Raw genomic sequence first — 26,305 nt, forward strand, 5'->3', positions numbered from 1 at the left:
TCTCTACAGATGAGCTCAGTGATTTAGAAAAAAAAAAAAAAATACTAAGGCCAGGCACTGTGGCTCACACCTGTAATCCCAGCACTTTGGGAGACCGAGGTGAGCAGATCACTTGAGGCCAGGAGCTTGAGACCAGCCTGGCCAACATGGTAAAACCCCACCTCTACTAAAAATACAAAAATTAGCTGGGTGTGGTGGCCCGTGCCTGTAATTCCAGCTACGCAGGAAGCTGAGGCACAAGAAATGCTTGAACCTGGGAAGCGGAGGTTGCAGTAAGCTGAGATTACACCACTGCACTCCAGCCTGGGAGACAGAGCAAGACCCTGCTCTCAAAACAAACAAACAAAACAAAACAAAAAACTAAAAATGTTGCAGCTGGAAGAGGGCTCGGCGATCACCTTTAGTGGATGAGAAAATTGCAATAGCCCTATTAGACCTATCCAAGCGGTCACAGCTGGTGTCAGCAAGGGCTGGGACAGTGTGTAGCACCATCCTGACTCTGAGGTCACGCTCCTTCCTCCTCTCCATTTCCAGTCAGGAGCAGCAGCCAGCCAGCCACCAGCTCTGCGAGTTATCTGTTTCATGCGTGTTATTTTAAATGGTCTTGGCTTCACCCTAAAGCTAATTTTTGCTATTTACCAAGTTCCATGGGGAAAATCAATAAAGATAACATAAAACCCTGAAAGCCTCATCTCATCCAATTCAGAATTGGAAGCAAGGGTGTAATTGTTTGTTCCCTTCCAAGTTGTGCCATGCGAAAATGGCAGGCTTTTCCTTCGGCATTCACATACTCTAAAAAAGCAGCAACTCACGGGTGGGGTTTGGCAGCTAGAGTCAATCTACTTCAATCCACAAAAAACAGGCACCCCAGTTAAACAACCAAACCCAAACAAACAACAGGCACACACCAAAACCTACAAATGAAAATGGTGAGTTATGAAACAAATACATTTAAGAGAGCATTAGTTTTACAAAAGAAATTGTCCTCATAAAATAACTCAATCCTGTGTATAGAATTCTAGAACTAGCAGAGGAAGAGAAGATAATGGAGTAAGCCCTCTACCCTACCTCCTTTATGTATGAATTAAGCAAAGTCCTGAGAGATATTAGCGCTTAAACATTTAACACTGGTTCATTGTATGGATCCAAACTGGAAATGTTCCCCATTCACTCAACACAACTCACGGGGTAGGGGGAGGTGTCCCAGCCCTACCTTAGACACTGAAGTAAAACAGAAGCTGATTTAATCCAGAGAGCTGAATGGCCCAGGCAGAAAGGAAAGGCCTTCATCCTACAGCCTGAGATGGTTGAGCAGTGACACTCTTGCATTACTTAGCGTCTCCAACTCTCATGGGACCTGCCCTCAATTGCTAAAAGAGCCTGACCTCTGACAAAAACCAGTGATTTCAGCAGTACTTAATGATACTGTCAAATTAATTAACCCAAGTCTTTGTTCACAGGAAACCCATCCCCCATATCAGTACTGCTGTTTACCAGTCCTTGACCAAGTGCTATAGACCCAAACCTTCACAATCAGCACACCGGAACACCACTGACTGATGGCCCTAATAAGGTCCCGCCTAGTAAGCCACCAACATTTGTTAACAAACCTTCTCACCACATATCCTTTGATAATATGATTAGTGCATGAACAGGTCTCCAAAACCTAACACTATTTTAAATAGATACACACCTGCAAATACCAGTGAGTATCACTCATTTCCTATAATACCTTTTAGCTATCCTTTTGAATTATGGTGATGAAACACTAGACAAATGCTGTAGGATTTCATTAGCCGTTTAATAAATGGCCCTTATTAAAACACTGGTTCGCTTGTCCTTGTCTATGAGGACTCAGACTCCTATAAATGCCCACATATACATTTCTATACTATCTCTTTAGAGGATTCAGGACTATTTTCTTACACCTAACACAGCTTTTATCCCATTTAGAATAATTACCCTCCATCCTGTTTCTGACTTTCAAGAAAAACAAGACACTTAATTGACCACAGGAGGACTCTCTCAAGGGCATTCAGGCTGCAAAAGCTCTGCTGCAAGCTCACAACTTTGGCTGATGTAATCTGCTACAAGAAGCTGACTTCTATTTTTAAATCATACCCTTTTACTCTGCCTTCAAAGAGCACATATATCACACGTTGTAACTTTGCTCATAAAATACCTCGTGGTCTTGGGGTGAATCACGCTGTCAGGAGGAACTTCCAACTGCACACAGCCCAGCCCTGCCCCTTTAAATTCATCCACGTTTTCCTATTATGTATTTGGTCTTGAGAACAGCTATGTGCAGCCACACTCTCCAGGTATCTCGTCCCTCATGGTCATATTGACAAGGATCAGATGCCTGGCAGGGTCCTTCTTGAAGGCTGGACTCATGCTTTCCCACCTCTTTGTATTTCCACCCCCTGACACAGACACTTAATAAATGCTCTTAATGTTGATGTTGAGAGCTCTGTCGTCAGGCCTCTGTGCTTCAAAGGGTGCCAGAAGGAAAACAGATTGCTTTGTTTAACTTCAAGTTTTTCATTCATCATTTCAGTCATGCTCACTGTGTGCTATTTAAAAGGTTTCTTGGCAATCTGAAGACACTATGAAAAAAGCCTTGGTTGGAGGTGAAAATACACTTGAACTTGCGATTTATTTATGCTTATTCTACTTATTTCTAAAGACAATGAAGAGCTCAGCAATTAAAGTGGTGCTACCACGGAATCTGGTAGGGGTCAGAACAGCCCATTTCTCTCTGGTCTACCTCCCCCTTCATTTCATGGTTACCTTATGTCTCATCCGGGTGTGTATAAAAGCCTCCCAGTAGTTCTCCCAGCCTCTAAGCTTAGGCCCTTGCAATCCCTTCTCCACCTTACAATCTAAGAACACAAACTTGATCATGCCTCCTGCCTTCCCTACACCCTCCCACTACTTCCACCCCTTAGAGCAGTGTCTTTTCTATTCCAGTCCTGTCTCCCTTTCTAGCCCCATGGTCAGGGCACCCCCATCTCCACACTCACCTCACCTTCTGTGCTCTGGTTCTAAGTGCGCCGCTCCTCTCCCCTAAAAGGCCTTTCAGTAAATTGCTTTCTCAGCCGGGAATGCTGCTCTGTTGCTTCTACTCCTTCTACCCAGCTCCTTCCCACCTGTCCTTCACATTTTGTTTAGTGCCACCTCCTCCAGGAAGCCCCTTCCAGGAGCTCCTGCAGCACCATGTGCCACCACAGACACTACTGTTCACCATGCTGTATTGTGTTTACTTGCTCTATCCCCAGATGACTGCACAAGATGGCAATGATCAATCTGCCTCCTTACTACTGTATTCCTCTGGATGCTGCCTGAACAGGGCCCAGCTTCAATATCATTTGTTGAATGGACAAATAAATGAATGAGTGGATACTACAGAATCCAAATAGGGAGACCACATCCATGAGGATTGAATTAGAATTTTGTCTCCACCAGAAAGTGTGAACTCAAAAAAGAGAATTTATAGCAAAATACTACTTTAGCTCAGGATTCATCCTTTGAGACATGAAAACGGCAGCTGACCCTGAGGAGACTGAAACTCCCCCTCCCACGGTGACTCCTGAGGAGCCACTTGCAGCTGGATAGCTCTCCTAGATGACTCAGAAACACATTTAGGTAACACATTCCTGGGAGAGAAATGGAGACTGTTTAAAATGGAATCCTACTGGGACAAAACACTAAAGCTTGCTCAAAGTTAAATGTCATGTTATAAACTCCAAGTGAAGAGAAAACTCCACAATTTAAATTCATTCTAAAGAGGGCAGCAAGCCTCACATTAATAATGCAACTTCTTACCTGCAAAACCACATATGTCAATTTCCAAAACATCATGAGGTCAGCTGCAAATGGTGGGAATGCCCTACAGGTTTGAGAAAACATGGGTGTGGCACTTCCAGCTCAGTGCCTGGAATCTTGTCATCTGTTATGTATGTGCTAATTTGGGGCCAAGTGCTGGACTGGCCCTGGGGTGATGGCTGTGAACATCCCCAACATGGTTCTTGTCCTTGTGGACAGTCTGGCCTAATCGAATATACACTTGAAGATAGGCTTATTTAAAAATATTCCAAGTACACCATGTTTAGCTGTTAAATTGAATCCAGCACACATGGGATTGGGGAGTAAGGCTTCAGCAACTTCTGCATGGCAAAGGATTTTTTTAAAAAAAACATGTTTTCCAAAATCAACAGACTGATGACACTAAGGAATGGGTAATGTTTCAACACTCAAACCAAATGACGAGGGAGTTGGTTTTTATTTCGTCCTTACAGTTAGTAACCACCCCCACAAAACAAAACCAAAAAAAACAAAACACACAATTCCACATAAAATTCTTCTGCCTTCCAGAATAATCATATATTTATTTTTATTACCTGGCACACAGGAGGTGTTCAATAAATATTAATTGAGTGAATAAATCACAAGAGAGGAATTACTATGAAAGGACTTTTTCAATTTTAGGTATTGTCTCTTAGAGAAGAAAATTATGTGTACTTTGAAGGATTCTGACTCTCATTGATCTCTCTGATCTTGGGCTAATTTCCTAACATGGGTATCATTTTCCTTGCTTATAAAATAAAATTGGTGTCTTGGTTATTGTGAGGATTAAAGGAGGCAACAGATATAAATGATAAGCACTCTGCCCTGCAGACAACTTTTTTCACCCTCTTCACTTCATTCTCCTCGACCCTCAAATAAAGTGCTAAAGACAAACCAAATTACTGGCCTGATTAGAAAGTTAGAAAACTTCAACAGTAGCCTGAGCTCACCAGCATCTAGCTAGCAATCCTTTAAAAATGTTATTTACGATTTTGGGGCTTTGATTTTTCTCTTCTATAAGATGAGCGAGTTTCACTAGAGGATCATGAGCAGCCTTTTCAGTCCTGATTTTCTATGATTCAGAAGCCTACCTTATGAAGAAGTCAGATGTTGCTGACACATGAAGAACATCTGTGATCAGAAATAAAATGGACCCTGATTTCTCTTCAGAGGGAAGGGTTCTAAATCACAAACCAAGATAAAACTTGACTTTAAAGAAATCAATCTATATCTAGGTCAAGAATTGGTGACCGTATTCTTAAGCACCAGAAGGTCCCTCCTTCCCTCCACCCCTACACAGCTAACCTCCAACGCAAGTGATGGTTCTATTTGTAGCTCTGCAATAATGTACATAATAAGAAATCTAGGGATTTTAAGCAATATCACAATTACAAATGGATCATTTGAAATGAGTAAGACAGTTGACACAATATTATGTCAAGCCTAACATTTGGCTGATTCTTTTTCTTTCACACCCTGAAATATATCCAGGCGACCAAACAAAGAACTACCAAGATTGTACACAACAAAAATCTCGCTGCATTTTCATAAATATTCAGTGCAAGACTGCCACCTAGTGGTGGGATGTATTCTTGTATGACAAAATCAAACTGCTAAATTGACACAAGATAATTAAAAAACCAACAAGATTGTTCTTTACTGCTCACCAAATATTTCAGTGAACTTTAAGAGCACAGCCATCTCTTCAGCCACATATTTTCCTCAGAAGAATTTCTGAGGAATGTTGCATGAGTTAACCCTGCAACTAAACCCCACTGCTTCTGAACACATCACAAAACAAAGGAGCATTATTATTCTATTAATTTTAATATGCATTAGCGATTTTAAAAGATTTCCCCAGTAGTCTGTTCTAACCTCCCGGATTCATTTGATCTAATCTTGATTTTTAGTTATGCATGAAAAGGCATTTAAAAGTGACAACCTTAAAAAAGTGCACATTATAAGAAAACCTGACTTCAATTAAAAGCAGTTATGAAATCCCAGCAATTTCCAGCTGTCTCTTCTATCTTATCCTTTAGAGAATTATGTATCACATTAATTGGTATTCTGTCACATAAAAAGACACCAGCGATGATTAATTGCATCCTTGGTGCTTTTGAGTTAAGTCTTCTTCACCAGAGGGATTCAAATCACACCTCATTACCTTCCAGCAGGTACCCCTTCTGCTAACCCTCATAAAACCTCCTACCTTCCTGAACTTCTCCATTTGCTTGTAGAGGTCTGGATCAAGCTCCTGAGACACGTCCTTCATCCATAATAGTGCTCCTCTATATTCCGTCCTGCACTGTTCCATGCGGTTCACCGTCAGCCAAGTATCTGAGATGGCACGATGCCGAAAAGTCTCCACTTCTTGGTGAAATCGACACAAAGGATTTCGTAAGGCCAACCTAGACAAGAGGACAAAGCCACACTCTCAAAACTAAGCCAGTGAGCAATTTAAATCCTTGACATTCTGCCAATCTTAGACTCATGAGTCTAGAACAGTGCCTGGAATGTAGAAGATGCTCCATCAATATTTGCTGAATAATAATCGAAATGCATGTAGTTCCAACTGATTAGTCAGCCAGAGAAGATTGTCCATGTACCCATCCCTTAGTTTACTGCTACTAACTGGACCACTGGCAAGCACCTCCATCCGCGTTGTTGGGGGTGGTCTTGAGCCTGGGCTGAGTGCTCATTAGAAGCTGGGGCCAATCCCGTGTTCATGGAGGACGGCCAAGGCATGACCACTGTCCGTTTCTACATTTGGCCCTTTGAGGAGGGATGGAGTGTATGTGATTAGCATCTCTCTGACTAGGCCATTTTAGATCACTCTCCAAAGGCCAAGGCATCTGCTGCTCACTCCAATAGTCACAGAGGAATGAAATAAGAGCAGAAGCATTTTGAAATGGTATAGGAAGGGGGACCAGCACATTTACTGAGAGGCTGTCGTGTGTTAGCACTTTCAGATAGGTTACGTGATTTAATCCTTGTTAAAAAAAACTTGAGGATACTACACCAGAAATGAATGTGATGAAGTAGGTGTAAAATTATTATAATGTTGGCTATAACATATGCCATTTACCCAGCCAAAAAACGTTTAAGGCATATTAAACTTTGGATAAAATACTTATCTTGGGGAAAAACACTGCTTCTTCCATCTCCCTACCCAAAAATGAGCAATATCAGATGAATTATACTCTTAAAATATACTCTTCTTCATGAAGTTTCAGGGCACAGGTGCCAAAAAATGAATATTTAAATTTCAATTTAAATGCAAACTTATTTAGCTAAAGGGAACAATGGTGTCAGTGAACTGAAGTCAGCTTTTGGAAATTTCATCAACGGCTGCAATGCCTTACATGTGTGTAGCACGGTAAGATTGCAAATGGTGCAATGAACTATTTAAGAAAAAATTTCCTTTTACTATTTCCCCTAGTTTTCTTCTTGTCTGTAAAGTATTGTTTTTAAATATTGAGTACTTGTATAAGAATAGCCTGCTCACATTGTCCTACCTAGATGTTGCAGATTATCTGCGAAGACATTGTTGTGCCATAAAGTAAGCTTGTTATTCCTGTTGGTTTAATATTCACCTTTCATCAAATAGAATATATGGTTGTAGCAATGACTACCAAATAAGTCTGTAAAACAAACACTGGTGGGAAGGTTTGTGTAACTGATGACTTCTATTTAAAGAGATCAAGAGTCCTCAGCTATCTCCCTAACTATTCTATTCATTTCTAGATTCTTTTTTTCTCTTCCTTTGCCCAAGAATTTAGTAATAATTATATGTTTAACATACGACAACTTACTCTATGAAATACTTTTTTAGGAATCAATTCTTCTTGCAAGGTTGGAAAAGGTCCTATATGCACAGAAAGTATCTATTAAGAGGTTAAAAGTAGATCACCTCTATTAGTAAAAATTTTAGTTGCTTTTTAATTTTCACTTTTTGGTTTGTCTCTATTTTAAAATTTTTCTAGAATGAGTATGAATTTTTACATAGAAAAATTATAAATAATACTAAATGGTAAGATTTAAGATGATAAACAAATACCTTTCTTGGGAAATGTGTGGAGAACTACTAGAAATGGTTTCATTCAAGCATAAAAGTTGGCATTGCCCACAAAGTCAGGGTCCAAATGTCATCAGGAAGAACCAAAATGCCCAGGAGAAGACACCACTGAAAAACAGACACAGTAGGTCTCTTTTTTTCTACTCCATCTTTCTTGGTTTTCATAGGAACAACCATGTACCGTGCTGTTGGCCTGCTCTTGGCCCACGTGGAGGGAAAGCATCAAGGAGACATTAACAGAAGAAAATGTTGGACAATTTGAGTAAGTGAAATTTCTATAGCTTGAATATTTGTGGGAACTACCTACATTGTGCCTACTATTAGTGGGTGACATTTTGGGGGTCTGTTAGTTACTGGGAAAGAAGGGAGTGAGGAGGAGTGTCAATTTTCTCAGGCGCAGAGAGTGACTGTGTGCAGGGGCTCCTGCTTATTTAACATCCACCATAAAAATGAGTCACGGTTGTGTTTAAAAAAAAAAAAAAGCCACTCATCTACCACAATTTTCCCTGTACCAGAGCTTCTCAACCTTGAATTTACATCAAAATAACAGGGGTCTAGTTAAAATGTGGATGTGGATCCTGCATGTCTGGGGTAGGGCCTAGATTCTGCGTTTCTAATACACTCCCAGGTTACGGTCCGGGGTCTGAGCAGTGTGGACCTGGGCATGAGAACAGCACCTCTCTGAAGTTAATTGGTCCCCAGAGAGCAGAGAGGGAACCCTTCAACCTGGTCTCATTAGGCTCCTGCTTTAATCAGCCGCGGGAAGGGGACCAGACTGATTGCTACAAGCAACACTGAAGGTCAAACATAAGCCTAGGACAGCACTCATAGTGATTGATATATATAATGCCCCTATAGACCAAAAGAAAAATGAAAAAAAAAATTTTTTTAATTAACAGGGAGGAAAAAAAAATCCTATGTGTTAATCTTAATTAGAGAGTTAAGTACAAACTGCCTAACTAGTGAGTACAGAGCAGCTCCTCAGCCTCCGGCAAAATCCTTCTAAAGAACACTGTGAGATTCCCTTTCGTGAGTAGGTGGGTCCCAGTCTCCTCAGATCCCCCCAAATAGAGCCCCACTGAAGGCCACACACCTTTGCTGGGAAGAAAAGCAGAGGGCCTTTCCTGTCGCTTGCATCATCTTTCCTGCTCTGGTTTTATCTTGGAAGCCTTGGGATCGAAGAAATTTTCCCAGTTCGTTTTCTTCTTGAGACAAGACTGATGAAGAAAAGACCAAAAGGAGCCATGAACAATGAGCATTTTGATTACAAAGGGAACAAGAAAGACAAATCACAAGGTCCTCTCTCTTCCAGAGGCGAAGACGAGATGAAATTAAATCCAAGTGGCAGGCTACAAGGTAAGCTCCCCCTACCCCCCATTTAACTTTCATGCTGTTCTTCCATTTACAATAAGAGAGATCAAATTCACTTGAATACATCTGTCAGTGAGTTTGGTGCCCTGTAATCAGAACCAGAAAATGACCTCTGTACTGAAAAGCAAGCCCATAATGTGCGGCTTCGAGCTGAAATAAAGGAGTTGGGTTTGTCAAGTATGACTGTGGGAATCTTTTGTGGCTGCCTAGGATGCAGTGCTAGCTGCCTCCCATTATTCTCTCCTGCTGACTTTTGATCTCTGCTTTTTGAGTTACATTCTATTCCATTGTAAAGCAATTCAAATACCTCAGCCGTGACACAGGTTTTTGGTTGGAAGTGGGGGTAGGGACTGAGGGTGGGGAGGTCATCAGGTTGATGACAGTGGGTTTTAAAAATACAGAGCTGGAACCAAATCTGAATTGGTGATGCCTAATCTTGGCCTTATTTTTAAAGACAACCTCAGATGGTATTATTGGTGGGTAAGTGATTTGGTGCAAGCTTTCTGCAGATTGATTTGACAGTAAACATTTAAAAAATCATAGAATTGCATGCATCTTTGGACTCTGCACGTCTACTGTTAGGAGTACTTCCTAAGGAAGTAGCAAAATGGGCACAAAGATGTAAATGCAAAAACAATCATAGCAGCATTATTTATAACAATAAAACACTCTCCTTATTCTAGGAACTAGTTTAATAAAATACAGCATACCCACACAATGGTACAGTGGGGGTCCTGAACACACACCAGCAGCCAAGCCACAGGCACCACAGTGACACTTAGCTTCCTAGGATGTGCTTTCCCCCTAAACACAGCATTTACTATCAACATACTTTGAACACTACTTTTATTTCCTATTCCTGTATTGATGTATTTACACACCATGTGTCTCTAAAACTGCTTTCTAAATGCTACTAGGATTCTTGTCAGTTTTCACAATCCAGTCACTTTTCTTTAAGAATACACCCCCATTCCTGACATAATCTCACCAACAATAATTGTAGAACATTAGGCAGGAACCACAAATCCAAAGGTGAAGGCTAAACTCGATACTGCTACCTTATTAATTTGTGACTATAGTTTCACTCTAAACATTCCCTTGGGAAGGCCCAGTCAAGGAGAGGCTTTTAGAATCCATTTTTCCTGAGAGATAAATGATGACCCTGCTTCTCTTCTGTCTCTCAAAAATCAAGTTCACAATCAAAGGCCTGCTCGCAGGTTCCTTTCTCTGTGAAGCAATTGATCCCTATTTCTCCGGACAGCAGTGCTCTCTGGGCACCTGACTTAGCACTCACCTTGTGTGACTGGGCATGTGTCTCTCTTTCCCAGGGGGCTCTAAGCTTTCCAAGACAGGGATCTCACCCAAACTTTGTATTCCCCAGGCTGAGCATAAAGTCTTAAATTCATGGTGCTAATTAAATGCTTGTGAATTGAATTAACTACAATTTTGCCTTGTTATCCTCATACACTTTCAGTTTAAATACTTATTGCCTTTTAATACTCATGCCCTGGTTCTATGTAGCTTTTTAAAATTCCTATAATTATAAGAAGGTTTTTTGTTTTTTAATACCTTCCATTCCTTCTCCTCCCCACTGACTAATATGTGCCTCACTCAATTCCACAATGAATCTTTCCCTATGGAGAGCAATTTCTCATTTTTGTTCTTAATCGCATGAGGCTACTGTCACCCTTTTTACCTTGAAGTCTCAAGTCACATACAAATGAATGCATTTAGCTTAAGGCTAGGAAGAAACCAATTCGTGGTACCCGAATGATTACATGGTTGGCAAAATGTACGCTTTCCTAAATAAACCTAAGTAGGCTGAAACATTTAAAAATAATTTTGGGTCATTTTAGGCACTTGGGGATTAACTTGGGGCAGCAAACAGGTTTCATTTTAGGTGCTGACTCTGATTACTTGGCAATACTTACTCAGAGGGCAGTGGAAAGAAGTGTGAGCTCCATCAGGATCAAGGTTAGATTATCTGAGAAGGGATGGTCATTCTTTAATTTTAAAAATTCAAATACTGAAATTAACTTACAGAAGTTCAAAATTCAGGTATAACATAGGTATTAGGTAATGAAAAAGGGCTGAGTGTGGTGGTTCACATCTGCAGTCCCAGCACTTTTGGGAGGTAGAGGCAAGAGGATTGCTTGATACTAGGAGTTCAAGACCAGCCTGTGCAACATAGCAAGAACCCCTGTCTCTATTATAAGAAGAAAGCAAAAATAAAAAAGATAACTCAAAATGTCCTATTAATAAGGTTTCAATTATCTGGGACTTGAGAATTCAGAGACAAAAACATTTTTATATTTACTTGCTAATTAGGTTTCCAGATGTGCCCTTAAAAACAAGGCAACTATGGAACTATGAAATTAATTAGCTTGACAGCATTAACTCACTCAGTACAGATTTATGGATGATCCAACACATATGAGGCACAGTTCTTGCCACTGGAATACAGTGATGAAGAGGATAAAGGAGTTCCCCACACTTACAGAGCTTATATTCAAGCAGCAGGAGATAGAAAATAAAACATAATCACAAACACGAAACACAAAAAAGAAAAATACCAGGTAGCGCAATGAGAGATGGGGAGTAAGAGTGAGTGGTCCGCAGCTGCCTTAGACAAGGTAATCAGGGAAGGCGTCTCTGAGCAGCTGATCATTAGGCTGAGTTCTGAATGACAATAGTCTTGGGACTATGAGAGCAGGGACCTTCCAGGCAGCAGAACATCCAGTGCAAAAGGCCTCGGGAGTTTGGTGGACAAGGGAAAAGGTGGCTGAAGAGGTGAACTGGGGCCAGATCATGTCCTATGTATAAGAATGGGAGTCGGATTCCATTTTATGTATTATTGGAGGCTTTTAAAAGTAGGGGAGCAATGTGATCCAATTTACACGTATTAAACTTTTATTTTGAAATAACGATAGACTTACAGAAAAATTACAAACAGTATACAGAGTTCCTGTATACCTTCCCCTAGCATCCCCTTATATTTACGTTTTACATAATCATGGTACAATAATCAACATTAGGAAATTAACACTGGTATAATACTATCAACTAACCTACAGCCCTTATTTGAATTTTACCAGTTTTTCCACTGACATTCTTCTTCTGTTACAGGATCCAATCTAGGGTCTCCCCTGGCACCAAAATATTGAGTTTCCTTAGTCTCCTTAAGTCTGTGACCATTCCTTAGTCTTTATCTTTCATGACTTTGACAGATTTTAAGAGTACTGGTCAGATATTTTGTAGAATGTGCCTCAGTTTGGGTTTGTCTGATTTCTCAGAATTAGACTGTGGTTACGGATATTTGGGAAGGATACACAATGGTGAAGTGTCTTTCTTAGTGCACAGCATCAGAGGTTACATGACATCAGTGTTCCTCATCACTCGTGATGTCAAGCTCAACCACTTGGTTAAGGAGGTATCTGCTAGGTTTCTTCACTGCAAAGTTAAGAATGTTTTTTTTCCTTTCATAATCATTAAAAATCTTGGGGGGAATACATGAGATGATGCAAATGTCCATTTTCTCCTCAAACTTTCACTCACTAATTCTAACACTCTTCAGTGAATCTCACCTGTCACAATTCTCACTGTGGTGTTTGCCTGATGGTGATTTTGTAGTTCCCTCATTCTTTCTATTAATTAACTGAAATTATTTTATGAGAAAAAGCTGTCCCTTCTCCACCATTTATCTCTCTCTCTTCATATAGATTTAAGGAAAATTAATTTTATTCTATTGGTTATAATTCAATACTGTCATTATTTAGTTTGTTGCTCAAATTGTGCCAGCTTTGATCACAGGTTTGCTCCTGTGTCCTTTCAACATATCCTTTTTCAAGCACTTCCTTATGTTCTAGTGCTACAAATAATACAGATGCATCTTGGATTTTCCCTGCCCCAATCCTAGAATCAACCACTTCTCCAAGGAACATTTCTTTTACTGGGGAAAGGTATTTAGAAAGCAAGATCTGGGTGCCAGATGTACTCACTGCTATGGGGTGTTAGTGCTTCTAGGTCATGTCAGCTCACAGAAGCAGGAAATATATGAATGTACACTAACCCATGCATACACCCTCATCTGCATTTATTTCTGTATGTATCTATCTGTATAGATATTAAAAACAATGGCTTCATAGTGGCACCTTTGATGCCAGTGCAACACCACAGTGTTCCTTCTAGCTTCTCCTTTTCTTTATCTGTAACTTCTTTCTAACGTAGAGAGTGAGAAATCTGGCTCTCATCATCTACAATATCTTATCTATTCAACTTCAATATTTGCATAATGTAGTTTCAGCATTGCTAACCCATATTCCTATAAGAAACAAATTTACCAATGAGAGTACGGCTTCCATGTGTAATTCTTTTTGTGTTTAGCCTCAGCATCTAGTTAAAAATAATTATGTTCCAAAACTACTGAGGTTAGTTCTTTTTTTACTCGATTCTGATCACTGTGACAATGTTATTCATTTATAATGCAATCAGGTTCATTTGTTACTGTTTGTATTCCATTTTAGATTTTCCCACATCTGCCTGGGTTTAAGCATTTTTTGAGTCTATGAAATGTTACTATGGTTTTATGAATCAGAGCTATGGGAAGGTATCTCATAGCTCCCTCTTCACCTTTGCTCCTCCATTCTCATTCCCTCCTCTCCAACCCTTCCCCCATCCTCATCCACCACTGGTATCCAGTCTCTTTCGTTTCTGGTTTATCCTTCCTAAATTTCCTTTGCACAATGAGCAGGCCTGCTCTCTAGATATAGATATAGATATAGATGGTAAAATGTGATGTAATATAGAAAAATGGTAATACACACACCCTATGTATATTACCTTTTTTTACATTTATATTTTATATCACCTTCTTGCTTGCATGAAGGATAGCATACTATAGATATGCTTTTATGTTTTGCTTCTTTCACTTAAAAGCATATCCTCAAAATCACTCCATATTAGTTCACAGATTTTCCTTATTTTTGTTTCCTTGACAGCTACATAGCAACATCCTCAAATTAACCACACTATTTTTAGTCTTCCATCAAAGTTGGGATCTCTTTCAATTCCACGCAGGGCAGAACTCCTCCTTCCTGTCTCTACTGAGATGGCATGGCTCATACGAGCTTAGCAGGTAGACATAAAAGGGCTTACCCACCATCCACAGCCAGCTCTGCTGGCACAACCAGGTGACTACTTCAAGGGTGGGGACATTATTCTAACCCTTTATATTACAAGATAATTATGAGCCTTGATGGTGTTCAGTTATAATTCTATTAACTAATCTGAGGCGGTTTGGGGGAAGTTTTTCCTCTATATTCTTTTAGAAACTAATATAGGTGGAAAGCATAATTTCTGTTTAGAGAATCACTATTTACAGGAAATATGCAAGCATCCTTCTTTTCTTCTCTTGTTACAATATATATTGTTTAATGAAAAGTGGACACACCAACTTCATGTGACTTACTTAAAAAAATAAAGTTACAATTTTCTAAATTATTTTGTTTTCTACAATAAAAATGAAAATGATTCATTTCATGGTGAGTACTAGGGGGATGGTGGGTATAGTAAGAAGAAGTTTGACCAATAGTTTCCAGAATACAAGGTTTAAGCCAAGGAAGAATCTGATCGGGTTTAAAAGTGTACTTTGATTGATAGCTGTGCAGACAATAGGCTAGAGAAAGCAGAGGTGGAGGCAAGATCAGTGAGGAAAAATGGTTAGTAAACCAAGTGAGAGACTAATGGTGGTGGCCTGAACCAAGGTAGTGGCAGAGAAGACGGAGAGAGGAAGGAGAATCTGCGAGCTATTTAGGAGGCAAAACACCAGCATTTGAGACTGACTGGATGTGGGGATGATAAATGGGGGAGTGGCGGTCATGTGTCTTAATTTCCTCACAGATCAAGACCTGGAGATGGAACCCTGGAGAAGTCTTACCTCAAACACTTAGGAAATATTAACATAGATAATTTATAAAATACTGCCTCTACATATAATGATTTTAGACTTTCCTGAAGTAGTTGTCTTTTTTTTTCTAAGAGATAGTCACCTTCTGTCGCTCAGGCTGGAGCACAATGGCTCGTTATAGCTCACTGTGATCCTCCTGTCTCAGCCTCCTGAGCAGCTGGGACTGCACATGCACGGTACCCAGATAATTTTTAGGTTTTTTTTTTTTTTTTATAGAGATGGGGGTCTCACTTTGTTGCCCAGGCTGGTCTCAAACTCCTGGCTTCAAGTGATCCTCCTGCCTTGGCCTCCTAAAATGCTGGGATTACAGATGTCAGACAATGCACCCAGCCTACCAAAATGATTGTCTTAATAAAATATTACTGATGTAGAAAAATGACCAATTATTAATTTGTGATTACTGAAAAGGGGTTTGGCAGCAGTCAGCAACAGAAAGACTTCCCATAGTCTAGTCTCAAAAATATAGAAATTATATTATTAAAATGACCTACATTTTAATGGAACCTTAAAAATGTACTAACACATAATTGATATTTAGTATTTCAGAGATAACTTTGTTGTTAATGCTTTTAAGACAGTGTGACTATATGAAAATATCGTTCTGTAGGAACCTAATATCCAATGCAAAAAACATTCATGAAGAAATGTTGTCAACAAAATGTCATCAACAAATTAACTGTATGTGCCTTCTGTCTGTTATCTTAAAAGGAACAAAACTGGATATCAGAGAGTGAAGATAATCACATAAAAAAAAACCTGAAGGTAAAAAGCCCAAGATACAAACTGAGAAAACTCTTTTATAATTGGGAAAATAAATGGCATGTCCATATCCATGGGAGATCCAAACAGAATTCTCCTAATATGATACTTGCTTTGAAAGATAAATAAGCTATGTATATTATTGGTAAAATTATTAGAGATTCTCCTCCCAACGCCTAAAGACACAGACAAATACTCTTAGTTTCCTAAGCATGTGAAATGATGTATCAAGACAAAATACCCTGCTATTTCTTACTATTTGATCACTATTCATACTGATGTCATACTTACAACATATCCTCTTTTGATAGAGTACAATCGCTTTCGATAAGTCCAGACAGGTTCTCTGAATTGAATGAAACAGCTGTAATAAAAATACAGACAAAATGCAAAATAAAACAGTGGTGAGATAAAAAATAATTACATTGAACACAACCAGAGTGTTCAATTTGCCAAAAACAAGACCACATGTCTAAGTATGCTTAGTGTTATGTGGTGCACTATACAGAAACTGTGACCAAAGCCTTTAAATATCTCCTATTATTCTATATTTATTGGAATTCATCATCTCTGTGGCCTAAATTAAGATCTGCAGAACAGTTATTTCTTCCAGTCTACTGAAATAATAGCTGAAAAACAAAAAACAGAAATCCTAAGTGAACAGCCCAGTTAGAGGACTTGGTAAACCAGAGACCCAATATTCATTCATAATCAAATTTATTCCTTTCACCACTTGCTGTGTTTTTTTTTTTTAATGGGGGATCTGTCAATTAAGCATATTTAAAAGATGACGTTAACTTATTTTGTGATCCTAATGTATTTTATGGCATGCTTAAACAACTGGATAAAGCAAACAAAATCAATCAGCTGGATGTCCTGTCTATTTAGAAAACATCTGATAAAATGATGTTGGGCAAGCAGTCCCCATCACTCCTTATTTTCCCAACAATTTCATAAAACATACAGGGAGAAAATATAATGCCATGCTGTGGCCATACTAGAGGAAACTGGGGGAAAGGCAGATGGGGCTGTGCTGAGAAGAATCTAACTTGATTTCAATGCATGGTGGTTCCAGCCTTTGTTTCAGAAACTGAGATAGCTCAAGAAAAGACAGAACAGACTTCACACTTTCTCCACCCTTTGCCCACTAACTTAGGGACCAGATATGGTATCAACGAGAAAACCTGGCAGATAAACATCCTGCGTCTGTAGAGCCACTCAGTAAGGCAGGGCAAGGTCTTCCCTCTTCCTCTCTCCTAGTTCACTGGCCACAGTGGTGCAGACATTATATACTAGTACCATAAAGCACTTCTACATTTGAGTGAACACAGATGATCTGTTTCATTATAAATATGACTAAATTAATAAAAACAGATGCATGCATATATACTTAAAAGATTAAAACATTTCTAGGAATGCTTAATATAAAACTTGGTTATAAAGAATATAAATTTGCCAATTCTCATTTCAGTAAATTGCATCTTCCACCTGTTTAGTAGAGCGCCATAAAACAAAACAGAAAATCAGCAGTCTGAATCTGTCCCTTAGCAAGTGTTTTATATCAGTATTCTGCATCAAAACCCACTAACACATAGTATTTCCTGAATATAGGAGCAAGGACGTTCGAAAAGTATGTTTAGGAGTTGTTCTGTTGTTACTGTTCACTTTTTAAAAATTGAGGTATAAATTAAAAGCACTAAAGTGCACAGCTCTGGAGTGTTCAGTTCTGTGAGTTATGACAATTATATATACTAACATAATCATGCCCAAGGCAAGATAAGAAACATTTCCATCATTTAATCCGTCCACTCTGCTGTGGCAGAGTGACTCTGGCAAGAAGACTTCTGTCAGCAGAGATTACTTTTGTCTGTTACTGTACTAAAGAGCTGTTTTTCAGAAAAGGATTTCATTAGCAAGCAATGTGGACAAATATTAAAACTCAGCGCAACATTTTTATATTAACTTTCCAACAGATTGCAATAGAATCTGACCATTATTATAGCTTGGCACACAAGTTTTCTGTACCAGAAGAATAAAACTTCTTGGTTTATAAGTTAGCCTTCTATGGATAACTCAAGGTATGAACACATCAAAGAGGTTTTCACATCATTTTCGTATATTTCATGGATGGACTCCATCCTTTCTGTAAACATCAACATCAGTATTAACATTTCTGCAACAGAAACCTCTATCATGTGCTAAATTATTTGTCACAGCTAAGTACTCTGGATGCTACATACCTAGGACAGCAGCTATTTTGATTAAGGTACATTTGGTTCAGCCAAACTACTGCTGCAAGAGCCTACATATAATGTTTAATATATTTTTAATTAACATATTAAATTACCTTTTGAATAATGCATGTATTTACTAGGTTCTTAAGAAAAGAAAACTATGAGATATAAAAAGCATATATGCTTATAATAATTTACACTGTACTTAGAATATAAAAATCAAAACAGATGCTTCCTGGTTCTACTTTCCTCCATTGCAGAAATCTCCATTAGAACATCCTTGTCAAACCCAGTTTCTATTTCAAAATTTCCAATTGCAAAAGGAAAGGGCTGAGAATTGATATTAATTGCACTAACACATAACCTTATTCAGTTAGTACTTACTGAATGTGTATTCTGTGTGTGGCTGGGGATACGTCGTGAATAGGCTAACATGGAATTTAATCTCATAGTGGAGGGAAGGTGGGCAAACAGATGAACACCCAAGATAATTCAATGAGAGATGAGTACTATGAATAAAATAAAACATGGTCACGTGTTAGACAGTGAGCAGGGGTGAGGTAGGTGGGAAGCAGGGGTGGACAGCCAGTGACTTGAAACAGTGTGACCTTTAGGCTGAAACCTGAATTATGAGAAGGGAAGATGTGGGGAAATAGTGTCCAGGTGGAAGCCAGCAAATGCTCTGTTGGGTGTGAACTTGGCTGGTTGTGGACTGAGAACTGAGACAAGGCCATCATGGCTGGATGGTGGTGAGGGCAAAGTAAGCATGTGGGAGAGAGGAAATGCAGGATGGGGAGGCAGGGCCAGTGGGTCAGGAGCCTTGCTATGTACTAGAGATACCATATGGAACACAGTCTAAATGGTTCCTGGGACATAAAACACACTCATAAACATTAATTACTACTAAACATTAGTTATGTTTATAAACATGTTAGTGTAATATTCATAAACACTAATAAACCTTAGCCATCACTCTGTTACCTACTTTAATCTTGATAATAGCTGTAATAAGTAGGTACTAATATCTCTATTTCATACATTAAGGAAACGAGGATATAAGAAATTGGGTATAGTTCTCCTAAAGTTACAGCAGATAGTAGGTAGAATAGTAGCTCAGATCCATCTCACAGCATAGTCCTAACCTCAAAGGCAGCCCAGTTCTCACAGGACAGCCTTAACATTACAAAGTTCTTCCTGGGTCTGGTCTACCCTCACATGCTTAGAATGAATCTCATCCCTTTTCACATGACAGAGCTTCCCAAGTAATTGACAACTAACATTTCCCCTTAACCCTCTCTGAGGTAGAATAACTATGGTTTCCACCATCCTGGACACTCTTCTTGGAGAGCTTTTTGAAATCTGGGGCTTTTTTAGTCCCATTAAATGTTCAGTTCATTAACCTTTGTGTATATATTAAAATTTGAGTTCATTTTGAATCCTTATCAGACCATCTAAGATATTATTCCTTTCAGTGCCCTGTTATTTATAGAAATGATAGGTATGCTTTCAAAATTTTAATCTAAACTACTGGCAGAAATGTCCAGCAAGACAGGGAGTTAGTTAGTGGGCTTTCTTATATTAATATGCTAGATCAACCATATCTAAATCCAGCTTACTATACTGTTAACTAGTCTAACTAAATATCTCCTTATTCATTTCAGAATTTCCCAGGGTCCAATACAAAACTTATTAGACTCTACTTTCCACGACATTTTACCTGAGTTCTTTTTTTAAAAAAAATTAACATTTGCCAGATTCTAGTGTTCTAAATCTGACTCCTCAACTATGACTAGCAGCAGCTCTTTGATTGCATTCCTTTTCCCAACAAACACTTATTGAGAATTTACCACAGGCAATGCATTGCAACTATGTTCTTGAAATACAAAGCAACTGAAGCATGGTGGTTATGTGAGAATTTGTAGGTTTTAATAAATATGCTAGGATTGAGTTTACTTAATCCTAGATTTTTCTCATTTTCAAATACAAAGCACAATTAGCTTTGCCTCGGTGAGTATACTCTAGGACCTTGATCCTAGCAAGGCGGCTGTGTTGGGGCTGACAGCAATGAAGAGCTCACCTCTAGCTTGGCATCCAGGTCTGCGTCAGAGGCAACAACATGTTCATCTTCCTTCTTCCCTGTGGCTTTAATAAAGGCCTGCTTCGTCTCCCAATACTTCTGTTGCATCTTGTTTACAACTGACTTATCTTGAGCATATCGATCCTGTAAGTCCCAGGGATAACTGCTAAAAACATTTAAGGAACTATTTTATTCACAACTTTCATAAAGATTAAGATATTTTAGTGTGAAATGATTTCTTTAAACATGACTTTTCAATATGCATTTACATTTACAACATTGATAAACGTATGAGCACTTTCTTATATGGGTGTTACACCAAGAAAGTTAATCAACTCTTTCTGACTCAAAAACCTTAAAAGTCAGAGTGGAGAAATTTAGAATCTTGTGCAGGAAATAAAGAAACTAACCCTTGAAAAGAATGTAGAGATAACAGATTGGGCACACCCTTTTTAGAGGTGGAGACAGTGAGGTCAAGCCAGGCAGGGTGACTGGCCCAAGTCACCTTAGTGAGTCAGAGATAAAGCCAGACACCAACACACTCTCTCCACTCTAACACTACAGCCAACATTGAGGTGATGGCAGGAAAGCAGAGATAAGAGGCTGAAGAACAGCATGCCTAAGATCTGTTACACAGAAATCTAAAATAGTCAAACTCACAGAAGCAGAGAGTAGAATGGCAGTTACGAGTGGCGAGAAGGTAGGAAGAAATGAGAAATTACTATTCAAGGGGCATAAGGTTTCAGATATGCAAGATGAATAAGTTCTAGAGATCTGCTGTGCGACATGGTGCCTGTTGATCTTGGCTCACTGCAACCTCTGCCTTCCAGGTTCAAGGGATTCTCCTGCCTCAGCCTCCTGAGTAGCTGGGATTACAGGCACATGCCACCACATCCAGCTACTTTTTGTATGTTTTTAGCAGAGATAGGGTTTCACTATGTTGGCCAGGCTGGTCTCTAACTCCTGATCTCAGATGATCCACCCTCATCAGCCTCCCAAACTGCTGGGATTACAGACATGAGATACTGCGCCCAGCCCCATGGTGCCTATTGTTAACAATATTGTATTGTGCACCTAAAATTTAAGAGGGTTGACTTCATGTTAACTGTTCTTACCACAATAAAATAAAAATAAAATAAATTTAAAATTGGTTGCAGGCTTCTGATGTTCAAAACTTTAAACTCTTCAATATAAATGCTTAAAATATAGATGAAAAGCCATTTTTCAGGAGGATCACAGTGAAGAGCACATCAAAAAGTATGCGGAGAAAAAATTAGAAACTGGCCGGGCGTGGTGGCTCATGCCTTTAATTTTAGCACTTTGGGAGGCCCAGGCAGGAGGATTGCTTGAGGCCAGGAGTTTGAGACCAGCTTGGGCAACATAGTAAAACCCCATGTCTACAAAAAATTAGCCAGGTGTGGTGGCACAGGCCTATGACACAAAGCTACTCAGCAGACTGAAGTGGGTGGATTGTTCAAGCCCAGGAGTTTGAGGCTGCAGGGAGCCATGATCATACCACTGCATTTCAGCCTGGGATACAGGGTGAGACCCTGTCCCTCAAAAAAGAAAAAAGAAAAGAAAAAAGAGAAAAGAAACAAAAGTAATTGAAAATGAAATGGAATTGTGTAAAAGTGATTGGAGTACCCCAGATAGGGCTGGAAAGTTTGCTGATGGAGTTCCATCCCTCCCCTTGCTTCGTCCACATCCTCTTTGACCTAGAGTCCCTGCCCCAAAGGCTCCCCTGACCCCCCAGGCAACTCTCCTCTGTGGAGATGTACCTTCCTCTACCCCATCCCATCACCACCCAAAATGTGCCAGGCTTGTGCTGAAACGTGAGTTTGTTTATATGACTATACCAAAATACCAGTATCTCAAAACCTACTTTCCTTCATTTACAATTTCATTAAATTTACAATTTTCAGTTTACACATTTATTCTTAAAAAGTCAGAAGGCATTTCTGATGACTTCTTTAACAATGGTTATCTTTGGAGAGAGAAGTAGGATTATGGGAGACTTTTATGGTCTACTTTATATCTTTCTGCATTATTTAAAAGTCATATTATGAGCTCATATCAGAGAAAATAAGATAAAATATGTATAACACTTATGTAAAAAATAATCTCTCTATAGAATATGCACATTAAAAGGTTGGAAGGATACACTCCAAAGATTGATTATTTCAGGGGAATGGGATTCTCAGAGTGGGACATAGAATGTACTTCTTTGGCCAGGCGCAGTGGCTCATGCCTGTAATCCCAGCACTTTGGGAGGGTGAGGTGGGCAGATCATGAGGTCAAGAGATCGAGACCATCCTGGCCAACATGGTGAAACCCTGTCTCTACTAAAAATACAAAAATTAGCCAGGCATGGTGGCATACGCCTGTAATCCCAGCTACTCTGGAGGCTAAAGCGGGAGAATCGCTTGAACCTGGGAGGTGGAGGTTGCAGTGAGCCGAGATTGCACCACTGCACTCCAGCTGGGGTGACAGAGTGAGACTCCATCTCAAAAAAAAAAAAGTGTATTTATTATAATTGTGCATTTGAAAAATATGTAACACATTTTTTTTCATGATACAAATTAAAGAAAATAAAAGTTCACAAAGATCTGCTTGCTTGGTGGGTCATGGGTTCAAAAGAATTTGGAAACACTGCTTGAAGAGCTCTGGACCTTATAAGAGGTTTAACATGCTGCTTAGATATGTTATAGGCACATAAATATCAGCGCTAACATTGCCAAATGGTTACCACATCTACTTTATTCAGCATCATTTACTTTTGACAATGATTGGCTCCTGAATGTTCAGGAAGGTTGAAGTCATGACTATAAATTAATTAAGTATGAGTAGTGTGTGGTTGTAGAATCATTCTTTATTTTATAGCTACCCTAACATAAAATTCCCTTGTAACTCTAATGTTAGAAGTTATAAATAAGATAGTAATAAAAATGCATCAACTCATTACATTAGACAAAATGGTGGTAAGAAAAACTATCATTAGATTCCCAAGAGAAAAGTTACACATAAATGAATTTCTTAGAGAATGCACATTAGATAAGAATTTACAATATTTTTGTTACTTCGTTTTCACACCATATTTAACAGAGATATTGAATTTGGCTCAGCATTGGTGAGGGCTAACATGATACTTACTGCCAATGTATCTCCTGTTTTTCCATTCAATAGATGTTTATTGAGCATATGCTATATGCTTTCTATTTTCCCAATTTAGAAAAGATGACAAATTACTTACCATTTGTGTCCTGACATGTTTTCTTCTTCTATTGTTGATGATTTGGGGAGAAGGGGCAGGAAAAAAGCATGAGAGGATAAGTTATATTATAACCTGAAATAAAACAAATACGTTTAACAGTTACATACTATATTATAGTTACATATTAATGTGACACACATAAAAGGCTTCAATCTAAGCCATTTCTAGCTGTATTTTATGGCCTAACACTATTACACAGTAATGCTGCACACTGGTGATGACAACAATATAGCTAAGTAACACTGGAAGAAATATCCCAAATAAAGTTTAAGAAGTGAACAGGCAGGTTGAATGAAAAAGCAGGTTGCAGAAGACTACATAAAATATAATACCATTTATATAAAGCTTAAAAATATGTAGAACAATACTATATGTTGTTGAGGTATATAAGATTATATGGTGAAGGTATAAAGAATTGCTTAGGAATGATGAACACTAACTTCCAGACAGCAGACCACGGCAGGAGATGGTGTGGGATGTGATTTGAGAGAGAGATACAGCAGCTTCAAGCGCACACATAATGTTCTCTTTGTTAAGCTAGATGGTGAGTATATTGCATCTGTATGCCTCCTTATAGATTTGAAATATTTTATAATCAACGTTTTTAAAGAAACAAACCAGCACATTGCAAAAACAAAAACAAAAATAGAACTTTTAAAACCCCAAATAAAAACCAAAAAAGAGTTGATATGCTTGAATAAGATAGCAAGAAGGGTACAAAGGAGGAAAATATGTATCTACCAGCCTAGCCTTGTATATTTATCTTGTTAGTAAATACTGGAGTCAATGTCTCTGCCCTTACTCCATTTGCTCCACTCATGGAAGCTAGCCCACCCCAGGGGCAGGGCCCACCAGCCCAGCAACATTAGCCCACTTGCCTAGCAGTTACTGGAAAGAACAGAAAGCTCACCACTCAAAGGAATGGTCACTGGCCAGAGACAAAACCTCTGGCTGCCAGAGTGAGTGCTCACAGCATATGATTGCCCAGACTGCTTCACAAAATCAATCCAATCATTCTCCTTTGGTCTCAGAAAGGATCCTGGCAACCAGTACTCCTAAAATGATTAAAGATTTCCTAGGCTATTTAAAAACATTTCAAGGGAACAAAATCAAGGTGTACAAATCCCCTGCTTCAGGTATGTGGACAAGAGAGAGGAAGAAGAGAATTTTCAGAGTGTCAGATGCCTCTGAAATGACAGCATCCTGTAGTGAACATCTCTCTTCCTTGTGGAGAGCATCCAAGTATCTGGACAAGCTGCTATTGGGAATGACATTCAGGGTAAGTAAGTAAGCTCTGCCCTCCACTCAGTGCATCAGGGAGAGGCTACCAACACCCAGTCCTCTCACCACCCACACAGCTTCACTGTAAGTACACATTTGCTTCAGTTAGCTTGAAATTTCCAAAAAAAATGTTTCATAAAAAGAGAGTGTTCACAGGAAATGGAATTATCATATTCTTGAGTTTAATGTCACCATGAACTATTAGGATAGTTGGTACTTTTTGATTAATATTTTTATTATGGTAAAGAGTTTATTCTTTTAACAATTTAAAAGTGTACAGTGTAGCAGTGCTAACAATATACACATTGTTGTACAACAGATCTCTGGAACTTTTTCATCTTGCATGACGGAAATTCTACACCCATTGAACAACTCCCCATTTTCCCCTCCCGCAGCCCCCAGCAACCACTATTCTAGTTTCTGATTCTATGAATTTGACTACTTTAGATACCTCCTAAAAATGCAAACACTCAGTATTTGTGTTCTTGTGATTGGCTTATTTCACTTAGCATAATGCATTTAAGGTTCATCTGTGTTGTAGTATATGACAGGACTTCCTTTTTAAGGCTGAATAATATTGCATTGTATATATGCAACGTTGAAGACACACACATACATACCATTTTCTTTAACCATTCATGTGTCAATGGATATTTAGGTTGCTTTCACATCTTGGCTACTGGGAATAATGCTGCAATAAACACAGTGTACAGTTAAGTTCTCACTCAAAGTCACTGACAGGTTCTTGGAAGCTGCAACTATACGCAAAATGATATACACCAGGTCCTGAATAACACTGTTTCATAATAATGTTGATAAGAAAAAAATGGTTTATGTCATTTTGCCTAAAGGTGCAGTTTCCAAGAACTTATCAATGACATTAAGTGAGGTCTTAATGTATCTCTCTGAGATCCTGTATTCAATTCTTTTGCACAAATACTCGGAATTTGGACCACTGGATTATACAGTTCTCTACTTAATTTTTTGAGGAACTTGCATATTGTTTTCCACAGCAGCTGCACCATTTCAAGCCCACTGACAGTAGGCAAGTGTTCCACTTTCTCCACATCCTTGTTAATGCTTGTTTCCATTTTTAAAAATAATAGCCATCCTAAGCATTGTGAGGTGATATCTCATGGTTTTGGTTTACGGTTCTCTGATTAGTGATGTTGTGCATCTTTTCAAATTTTTTTGCCATTTGTATATTTTCTTTGGAGAAATGTCTATGCAGGTCTTTTGCCCATTTTTAAATTGGGTCATTTTGTTATTGAGTTGCAGGAGTTCTCTATATATTCCAGATATTGATCCCTTATCCAATATATGGTTTGCAAATATTTTCTCATATTCTGTAGGTTAGCTTTTCACTCTCTTGACTATTTCCTTTACTATGACTTTTTAATTAATTTTTGCTTATTAAAATGCCTTT

The 26,305-nt window shown here is 38.9% G+C and overlaps 1 protein-coding gene across 14 annotated transcripts in view; it reads right to left on the reverse strand.

The window, feature by feature from the left end:
- Nucleotides 1–26,305, reverse strand: part of ICA1 (islet cell autoantigen 1) — a 150,514-nt gene that overhangs the window by 104,194 nt on the left and 20,015 nt on the right. For 4 of the 14 annotated variants that reach the window (XM_030822140.1, XM_030822139.1, XM_030822141.1 and 1 more), the window contains exons 2-6: nt 23,578–23,670; nt 20,328–20,493; nt 16,308–16,380; nt 9,015–9,138; nt 6,056–6,254 (exon numbers count right to left, since the gene is read on the reverse strand). In XM_030822140.1, coding sequence (XP_030678000.1) covers nt 6,056–6,254; nt 9,015–9,138; nt 16,308–16,380; nt 20,328–20,493; nt 23,578–23,594 — 579 coding nt within the window. In that variant the 5' untranslated portion in view covers nt 23,595–23,670. Of the gene's footprint in view, nt 1–6,055; nt 6,255–9,014; nt 9,139–16,307; nt 16,381–20,327; nt 20,494–23,577; nt 24,544–26,305 lie in introns of those variants that run through there. The other 10 variants (XM_030822148.1, XM_030822147.1, XM_030822149.1 and 7 more) reach the window with 5 other exon arrangements.

Source organism: Nomascus leucogenys, chromosome 11, assembly GCF_006542625.1.
Source record: "Nomascus leucogenys isolate Asia chromosome 11, Asia_NLE_v1, whole genome shotgun sequence".
In the NCBI taxonomy this organism is placed as follows: Eukaryota; Metazoa; Chordata; class Mammalia; order Primates; family Hylobatidae; genus Nomascus; species Nomascus leucogenys.